Source organism: Varanus komodoensis, unplaced genomic scaffold (genome assembly GCF_004798865.1).
Source record: "Varanus komodoensis strain SLA01 unplaced genomic scaffold, ASM479886v1 scaffold6_1, whole genome shotgun sequence".
NCBI lineage: Eukaryota > Metazoa > Chordata > Lepidosauria > Squamata > Varanidae > Varanus > Varanus komodoensis.
Genome location: NW_025336345.1, coordinates 6,305,715 through 6,315,994, shown reverse-complemented (window position 1 = coordinate 6,315,994; position 10,280 = coordinate 6,305,715). Strand labels below are relative to the sequence as shown.

Sequence of the window (10,280 nt, the reverse complement as noted above, 5' to 3'; positions counted from 1 at the left end):
CATGCTCCTTTTTCCGAAGAACACAGATGGTATGTTTGCTGCAGAAACAATGCCAGACCCACAGGGAAGTTGCTTCTCACTGATTGTGGTGATTTGCAATTCAGCCTGACATATCAGGCATGCATTATGTACAGGAACATCAAATCAAGTTCATGATCCTCTGGTTTACCACGGTCCTGCCAAACGTTTTGTGTCCACTGAAGCTGCAAACCTTTTGATTAGTGTGGTTGTTATCTGTGGGTGATTCTTCATCCAGCTGCCTATAATGGCATTTATGAGCCTTACCTGACCTGGTGCTCTCCAGGGGTGTCAAATGACAACTCCTGGTATGACCCAGTCAGCATGGCTAGCAGAACATGCTGGGAATTGTAGTCTACACACCAGACTGGGGAAGAACACTGGCAAGACAGACTTGCATAGTATACATGCTTTGTTCAGAGGTCACTCCCATGGGGTTCAGCAGTACTCCCTTCTAGGTAAATTTATAATTCTGGCTTTTAGATGGCAGTCCTATGCATGTTTACCTGACACTTACTTCTGAGTGGACATGCGCAGAATCCCATTGTCTGTTGTGTAGCTGTCTCATTCATACAGCATGTAAATGTGCAGAACCATATCTAGATTAGGTACACTAGCAAATCAGCTGAGAAAGAGCTGGAAACATTCTGCTTCCTGGTGCCTGCACAGGGCTGGGGGGTTTTCCTGATGCGTGTACATATAACAAAATAGACCCATGCATTTATCTCATATGACTGTATATGCAAGCACCATTTTCTATGTGGATATAGAAAGGATATATCCTTTTAATTTTCTTTAGTGGCAATCTGGTCTCTGTCAGCCAGTGAAATGTATATACAAATAAATTTGAATGCATGTGTTACAAATGTGTGTGCGTTTTTACTTTGAACTTGAAAGAATGTGATGAACTTCTCCTCCAGTTTGGCAGGAAGCAGGTACTTAATCAGAAAAAGCAACAACTGAAGTTGCAAAACAAGAAGCCTTGGGTGGTGACACTACCACGGCAGCAAGTGCATCTGAGGAGCATGAATGCATTTGTAATCCAGATGCTCTGGCTGGGGTCTAAGCTCTGTGCAGGCTCATGGGATTCTTGTGTGTTCCCATGAAACCTATGACAACTACCATCTCATGCAGCTAAGCCTCCAAGTTAACTAAGGACAATTTGTACTCAGGGCCATCTTAACAGCATTATGGGCCCCTGGCAAAGCAGTGTACTGGGGCCCCTATGACAATTACTCACAGTGCCGGTGTGTATCAGGAACGATACAAAGCAGAAAAGAACTTAAATTAGCAATTAGTGAAGTAACTATACACCTTTGATCGGTATGTATCATATATGATACAAGGTGCATTGAAGGGTTAACATACACAGATTAGTATGGGGCCCATGGGCAAGTGCCCATCAAGCCCATGCGTTAAGATGGCCCTGATTGTACTTTATGAAGCAGCACATTTCCTGTGTTTAACCGCTTGCCCTGTGGGAGACTACAAAAAGAGCATGCCCACCTTGTGTCCTTCTGTGTTTAGAGACACGCATCTCCTCTGTTTGATGTTCATCAAGGGGTAACAGTGTATGTGAATGCAAGATGTTTTTACCCTTCAAAAACTGAATCAGAAAGGAAAATTTCTCCTGCGTTGGCTCATGGCCCTCTTGCCTACAACTTTTGCTCAGCTTCCTTTGGAGTATCCAGACTCCCATACGCCACTCCAACTGATCTGTTGATGTGGCTGTCTTTTTAATAAAGAGAACCACACTCTTGTGAAACTGTAATCTTGTATACACTTTTCAGAGTGCCTCTGACTGAACTCAGTGATATTCACTCCCTTATAAATGTGCACAGGATCACTTTGTTATACAAACAGAATTATTTTTTAGAAAGAAGTTGTAATGTCAGACTCTTTGGCAGATGTCCTTGTTATTATAGAAACACAAATTAAAATGCCTTTGATAAAGTATGTTTTCTAGCAGGACTGTATCTTTATCTGCATGTCACCAGCATATATCTGGATCTCAACAGCTCAGACCTATACCAGAACAAACAAACAAATGAAATTTTGAATTATTTTATGTTGCATTCTTATTCCTTTTTATTATAAAATAAATACCTTTGTCTCACACTTGCAAAGCAGTTCCATCCTGTTCTTTCAGCCAACCCTACCATTTTTTTTCCCTTTCAGTAGCCAGTTTCTTTTTGTACCTAGGCTTAGAGGAGGCATATTTACAAAACATGGTTTTGTAGTATATTTGCTCACAGCTATAGGAGTGTGAGAAGGGGAGACAGAATGAACAAACTGAAGACTTCTGTGTGCAGAACAAAGAGCAGAGACCTACAAGACGCAAAACATCAATATGGAGTTTCAAAGTAGGCACGTGTATTTATGTTTTTTTAAATACCATTGTGTATCTCCACTTTTCCAGGTAATAAGATGTTCCAGGGACAGAAAGAACACATCAAAGACATGCCTGGTTTTTACAGTATTGGTTTGATTTACAAAGCTACAGTGTAAGTGGAGGCAGAGGCACTAACACAAGGCAGCAAATACATTACTTATATCAGAACCGCCAAAAAAGAGATACAAAGATGCTTTACCTTCAGCCAGCTCTCAGTACCCCTATTCCGCTCCCACCTCCATTTGAAATTGCTGCTTCTCTTACTCACATACACTTTGCCAAGCATTAATTTCAGAACCCCAACTCTGAGGCCAGTTGACTGTTCCAAAAACATTCAGAGCTGCTGGTCCTTATGCCAAATCCCTAAAGCCCACCATGACCCTGTGATCCATGGGTCCTCAAACTACAGCCCAGGGGCCGGATCCGGCCCACCATGCCCATTTGGACCTGCTGCGTGTGTGCCCATGCACGCGCCCAACTCTGAGAAGGCTCTCCCTGCTGCCCTCTGGATCTTGGCTCAGACCAAGCAGACCCACGTCGTAAGCCTTGCAAGTTGCACAGTGGTAACTTTTGAACTGCAGGAGCTCATCAGGGCAGCCCCATAGCCGCACACCCAAGGACATGCCAAAAATGCAGGCAAGCATATTGATCGTGTGTGTGTGGTGGGGTGTATGTGTTTAACGCACAAAGAGCAACAGTACATACAATAATATGCCTTTTCAGAAGGACTTCACTGAAACTCCTCCATGTTCTTCTTCCACTGAACTGCCTTGCACAAGCATGCAATCTACATTCTGAGCCTCCAATACCAGTGTATTCAGTTTAGGCATACCAAAGCTGCCTTGACATTGAAGATTATTCCATCCTTATTCAAGTAAGGACACCATTCTAGAGGTCATTCACGTTCAAATACGAATTTTGGTGGAGCTGGTGGTAAGACAAGTCAGATGATTCTCTGGACAGTAATATTAAGCAAACCCTCAGTCTCTAGGTCAGGGGTGTTGAACCTCAGCCCTGCAGATCAAATCTGGCCACCTGGGGACCCCGGCTGGCTCTCTGACTTTTTCCAAATGACCAGATCCCCTTTCCCCAGACACCAGCCAGTTTCTACCGAATGCCAACTATTTGGTGGCTTCCCAGATTTTCATATCCCCCTGCACCCTTGCAAAAGATTGAAATGCCTCTGGGACTAAGGATATTAAACTCAAGCATGCTGGCATGTTGTTCCTGCCCCTTTTGCCTTTGGCCTGTTGTCTGAAGTTGATTTGGCCCCCAGGCTGGAAGCAGTTCAGTTTCTAAGCCACGCCCCTGAGGCCCTCCAGTGTCAGGCTGGCAGCCTCGCCTGAATCCATGAAGCTCTGACCAACTGTGGCACAGCAAGGTAGTTTCCGGTTGGCAGGCTTTGTGTTGAAGTAGTACACAAGAGGGTCCAGGGCACTGTTGATGCTGGCAAGGGCCATGGCTGCACGCTGGGCTGAACATGTGAAGTACAGCAGCCCTGGGGCTGGCAAGATGCCAATCCGGGCAAGGGTATGCAGCGAGTGGATGGTGTGGAAAGGTAGGAAGCAGAAGGTGAGCAGGCCAGTCACCATCAGGAGGGTGTGGAGTGAACGCCTGCGCAGTGAAGATGCCTGGGCCGAGCCTTGGGGCAGGTTCATAATGCGCCGAGCAATCACGATGGAGCAGATGATGATGGTGAGGAAAGGCACAAAGAAGCCCAGGGCCGAGCAGGTCAGGACCATGGCTGCCAGGCCTCCGCTCCAGACCTGAGCTGGGAAATTCTCCATGCAGGCTGTATTCCCATTCGTGAAGCGTCGGGTCACCGTCTTCTTGGAGAAGAGTATCAACAGCCCAATCCCTACCAAGGACCAGATGGCCATGGAGAGCAGCACACGGTAGAGGGGCCACCTCAAGCGCAGGTAGCGGACGGGGTGGATAATGGCCACGTAACGCTCCAGGCAGATGCAAGCTAGGAAGAGGGTGCAGCTGAACATATTGGCCAGGAAGAGGGCGTTGGTGACCTTACAGAGGCCTTCGCCAAAGGGCCAGTCATTGCGTCGAGCATGATACACTGCCTGCAAGGGCAGTGAGAAGGCAAAGAGCAGGTCAATGACAATGAGGTTGTAGATGAAAATCATAATGGGTGGCGCCTGGGCCCGGCTGGCCCAGCAGCTCCACAGGGCCACGCCGTTGGAGGCCAGGCTCAGGACGCAGACCAGGCTGTACGTGATCGGCAGGAGCAGGTGCTGGAACTCTGCCTCAGCCACACACTGGAAAGGTGCTGAACTGTTCGGGTGAGAGCCTGGGGCTTCCCCTGAAGCGTGCGTGCCATTTCCCCACATCTGCAAGGCAAAACGAGAGCTGTGTGTCCGATTAACCCAGCACATGGACTATTTCTGGAATCCTCTGGGACCACAGCTTGGGCCCCAGAGGAAAGAACGTGTGATCTGCAAGGGCAGGGCACAGTCTCGCCCTGTGTGCATCCACATGCCCCGCAGGCCAGCGTGCTCTAAAAAAATTGCAACCCAGGGACTCTGCTGAGACATTTCACTTGGCCAGTGGCACTGGCAGATGGCAGCTAGCTTTGTAGCTGCATGGAGCTCTTTTTCAAGCAGAAATCCCAGATCCCATATCAAAGGAATTCTCTTATCCACTGGGGGGCCTGTCAAACCTTCTCAGCGATATTACTTTCTCTTCCTTCTCTGCTCTGGTCTTCCACCTACTCATGCAAAAGCTCTCCCACCCTCCCCCAAGCAGTCTTGACAGTGCATTTCCTCCCTTGCTTGCCACACTTCCCTGCTGAAGTTTCCCATGCCTCTCACTTCAGTTGCCAAAAGAGATCCTTCAGGTCTAAGTACCCCAGGGAGAAATCAACTAGCTGAACAAGTGTGCAGCATTTCTTAACAGGGGATGAGCCTCAGGCTGCCATCTTGCTGTTGCCTCTGACAGGCTCTTGTTGAGCTGGTTGCATGAGATCAGAAATGCAAACCAAGCACCCTCCACCCCTTTCTGGGTAGGAATGGAGGTATTGCAGAGGATCCTTTTACAATCCTCTGCAAAATGCCTTTGCTGCACACTCCCCCGTCCCTGCTCCTGCCACACAGATGCACACGCTGTCCAGCAACCCTCCCTTTGCAGTACAAATAATCAGAAATCTTCGGTGTGGGGAATTCCAAAGGTCTGCTGCATCCATACATACCTCGTGTGCTTCGCGTATCCTGAAAGGGGCCTGCTCTCCCACTGGTTCTGTGTGGCTTTAGGAGAGATGCAGTGGTGAGTGAAAATTACTCTGGAAGGTTGATGTGGCCACCCGTATCAGTCTGTCCCTGTTTCCTGTCTTTATCCTGCCCTTGCACATATGCAAAGCTCCATTTTTATTTTTGATGCTGATTATGGTCATTTTTGAGACTGCTGGGACTGCAGTGCATATAGGATACAGTTGTCCCTTCTGTCTTGCACTTTCAGGGCTGTTGTTTACCTCAAATTCTTATTTTTCTTTTCACCCTAATTCACATTAACAAAGAATTAAACCTTGGATCTTTTAGATCCAGCAAATTCAACCCAAAAGTGTGCCTACAGGAATGAATTGTGTGCAAGAGACTAGTACACAGTTTGCATGTGTTCTAGGCTAGAGGGATGAGGTACTCTCTTGAGGAAAGAAACATGCAGTCGAAGAGCTGGGCAGAATGATCTTATGGCCAGAAAAGAGCTGCGACCTTGGAGCAGAGAACCAGTGCTCAGATCTGCCCCTTCCCCTACAGCCAATGTGGGAAGAACTGTGTTGGCTGCATTTCCAATGTTGTAAGAGATGAATAAGAGGGCATTCCAGGGGGTGGTGAGGGGAGAAGGCTGGATTTGCCCGTGGCAGCACATGGCCATAGAAGGGGTGTTAAGGAACATGCAAAACAATAATCTATCTATCTATCTAGAATATTTTTATCCCGTCCCACACAATTCAATTGTCTCAGGACAGCTTACAATAAATAGGCAATAAATACACAACAATCAAAAAATGCAATAACAAAATACAATAGCAAAATAACAAAATGCAACTGAAAATATAATAAAACCAGATTAAAATTATTTAAACCTTCAAATGTTGGGCAGATAAAAAGGTTTTTACCTGCCGCTGAAAAGAATATAAAGTCAGCACCAGGCAAACCTCTCTGGGGAGTGCATGCCACAGTCGGGGCACCACCACAGAGAAGGCACTCCTCCGGGTGTTCACCCTCCTAACCTCTTTCAAGGAGGGTTCCCAGAGCAGGGCCTAAGCTGAAGATCTTAGGGCGTGGGAGGGCATATAGGGGAGAAGACATTCCTTCGGGTATCCTGGTCCCAAGCCATTTAGGGCTTTATAGGTTGATACAAGCACCTTAAATTGGACATGGACTATTCATTTGTTGTAACGTGCAATAGAGTAATCTATTCATTTGTTCTACTGAATTTGGCTCATGTGTGAACATAAAGAAGGTCAGCATCATCGTGATGTTTTTCTGGGATCTAGTCTCTAAAACTGTCCATCAATTCTGCCATAAAGTTTGCACTTTCTTGGACATGTGATTCCAAAACAGGTTTGTTCTGACCCCAATAGAGGAATCTGAGGGGCTTAGAAGACTCTGAGACAGATAAAACCATGGAGCCACCTCAGTCAGAAGAAACAGAGGAGCCGTAGGACTGCCCTGCCAGGAGAGGAGAGCTTTGCATCAGAGGCAGAATCTGAGTGTCCACCCAGTCCCAGAGGATGCTGGCATCTTCAGAGGCACAGCTTTAAGTCTCCTTTAAGATGAAGCACTGGACTCCAAAGAACTCCTCCATAGTAAAGATTGTAACTTACAGCAGCAGAGCTGTTGGGAGGGGATCGGGAGACCCTGGAAACGTAAGCCAAAATTTTGTGTCTGGACTTTATTGAAAACAGTAGTAGTTTCTAGGGCTTTGTAGCTTGGCCTAAAGCTCATGTTTAAGCCTCTGTATTATGGACCTTGGATTTTTGATTCTGATTAAACTTGCCTGCTATCCTGCATACTTTGTCTCATTTACAACCCTGGCTTGTCTCTTGTAAATCATTGTTTGCCAGTAAAAACCCTGTTTTGCTCTTTGCCTGCTTAATTGGCTGCTCCATTGCAATTAGCTGTGCATGTTTGCATGGCAATGACCAAGTGGCAAATGCTATTGTAAGCCTTCCCTGGAATGACTTTCGAGTGTCTGGAAAACCACCACCATTTCTCAAAGTGCCTGTACCCTGGCCTGTGATGTGCATCAAATGTAACACTTGGCTTGTTGTGTGTCTCTTCCCTTATGAGGACCGCAGATTAACAGTAGAATGCCCAATTAAATTGGCTCTCTGTGGTTTCATGTTGCCAATGTTGGGAAAATTCAGATAAATCCTGGCAGAAAAGGATTGCTTATGTGCCCTTATGTTATAAAAATACCTGCACCCCTTTCTCAGGAGGCACCCAAAAATTCCAAGCCAGGTTACTGTTTAGCCTTTGCTGTTACTTTTAGAAGTGGGACCTGATGGCTTCCCCAAGAAGCTGCCAGGTCTATTGTTTCTGCTGATCAATAAGAACTGATCAGGCTGCCAGGTTAACAGCATTGCAGTCACCCTCATTTGTATGCCAAGACCCTGTGTCTGAGTGATCCTTATGTTAATATCCTGCAATCAAATGCCATTGTATTGAGCCCCCTCTGCAGACCTCTCACCTTCTTCTGTCTGTGTCCACCTTATTTCGTCATCAGCTCCCCAACCGCTGGTCCCATTTGACTCAGAACCACTCTGAGTATGTTCTAAAAGCTTCTAAACCATTCTGAGTATGTTCTAAAAGCTTGTAGTTGGTGGTGGAGACCATTACCTGTAGCATGCTATTGTAAGTAACCTCAGGGGCCCCGGGTGATCTCATCAATGAAAAGGCAGGGTTGAAGGCAATTCAATCTTCCCTGTGACTCCTGGCAATTCATTCTTGCCATTAGTAAAGAGGCTCTGACAAAAACTAGTAGTGTTCGGTGTTTCTGTCAGAGCTGTGAAACAAGATGGAATTCACCAGATAAAGCTTTTCCCTGAAGTGATGGAGAAAACTTGTGCTGTTGCTAACTAGAATTGAATCTATCAGTTTTAGGGTCCATCTAAAAACATCCAAAGATTCTTTTTTCTGTCTCTCCCCACCTCTGTTGCCCATTCAGAACATCAGTAAGCAGATACTACACTGGCTTGTCACAGTAACAAATCAAGCCCTCAGGCCTGATTGTACCCATGATAGCATCTCAGAGGCCACACCAAGTAAACAGCACAGAACAACAGCTGTATACAGCATGTTTCCTCACACTCTGCTAATGGAAGTGCTGGTAACGTTCATGCTTTGTGTGCCAGTTGGTTCATGTGAACCACTTCTGAGCTGGGTGGCCATACAAATGGGCCTACTCAGGCCTATTTATGTGGGAGCAGCAACTGTAGATTAAAGGCACAGAAATTGTGGAATGGGGGATATATTCATTTTTCAGTGTTTTTCATTGATTCTAATTATTTTATGTGTACCTCACCCCTTGGTTACTCATTAAATGGAGTGAATAACCAAAAAATATTGAATTATATTAAATAAATAATCCACAAAGATTCTGGAGTCTATGGATTAAGTCCAACACATGGTTTGGCAATAAATGAAGCATGTTCAAACCTTTGTTGGATTTAGGCCTAAGAGGTACCACCTCCGTTTTTACAACTGTCTTCCAAGTTCCTTTACCAAGACTTTCTGCTGGTATAGCAACGGGGGCTGGGAGAATTAGCTAAACAAGGTTAGGAAGGTCTAGGGACAAATACTCATGGCCATGGTGGGTAAAAACCAGAAGTGTGTTGCAGAGTTACACAGCCGTAGTCATGCATTTTCAGTCTGATTTTGTGGCTATGGGTGCAATCCTATGCATATTTATACCAAAAAAGTTTTATAACTTCCAGCAATCCCTAGCCCTATTTTTCTCTCTCTTTCTACACATACATAGAGTTACACTCTATCAGTGCAATCCTACATAGATCTTGACAGAGAATAACTTGGATCAATGAGTCTTACTTCCAGGCTAGGATGTGTAAAAGTTTTATTCCAAACTACAGTTGGAAGCAAGATAGTGGGGTTATATTTGCAGTGTTGCTATCATCACATGCTGGCTGACATCAGAACAGGCTATTGTGGGTTGTTTTTACTATGTTTGGCCTGTTGTGTTCTCTAAATCCAGTGGTGACATTTCATCATAAGTTTGGTCTTTAGAAACCACAATAAGAAACTACAGTTTGTTCTATGGCTTCTCTGTGCCACCATGGCTTGACGTGTTGTCTGAATGCAGGATTGTAGTTTCTGCAGTCCTGGTATGCAGCTACACAAAGTCTTCTGGAAAGAGCAGCAGTGCAGGAGATGTTCTGGCCATCCATCCTCTATGTGTAGACCAACAAAAAAAGAGGCAGGTAGCAAAAGTGTGTATAGTCAAGGCTATGGTTTTCCCAGTTGCAATGTATGGCTGTGAAAGCTGGACCATAAGGAAGGCTGAGTGCCAAAGGACTGAGGCCTTTGAATTGTGGTGCTGGAGGAGACTCCTGCAAGTCCCTTGGACCGCAAGGCGATCAAACCAGTCAGTCAGAGGAGATCAACCCTGACTGCTCTTTAGAAGGCCAGATACTAAAGATGAAATTCAAATACTTTGGCCACCTAATGAGAAGGAAGGACTCCCTGGAGAAGAGCCTAATGCTGGGAACAATTGACAGCAAAAGAAGAGGGGGACGGCAGAGGATGAGGTGGCTGGATGGAGTCACTGAAGCAGTTGGTGTGAGCTTAGGTGGACTCTGGGAGATGGTGGAGGACAGGAAGGCCTGGAGGAATGTTGTCCATGG

General features: G+C 45.9%; 1 protein-coding gene across 1 annotated transcript; it reads right to left on the bottom strand.

The window, feature by feature from the left end:
• Positions 1–2,078: 2,078 nt before the first annotated feature.
• LOC123034034 (lysophosphatidic acid receptor 6-like) lies at positions 2,079–4,974 on the bottom strand. Its single transcript, XM_044451071.1, has one exon. It carries the CDS (start codon positions 4,795–4,797, stop codon positions 3,706–3,708), a length of 1,092 nt encoding a protein of 363 aa, XP_044307006.1. The 5' UTR covers positions 4,798–4,974; the 3' UTR covers positions 2,079–3,705.
• Between the last annotated feature and the right edge of the window lie 5,306 nt (positions 4,975–10,280).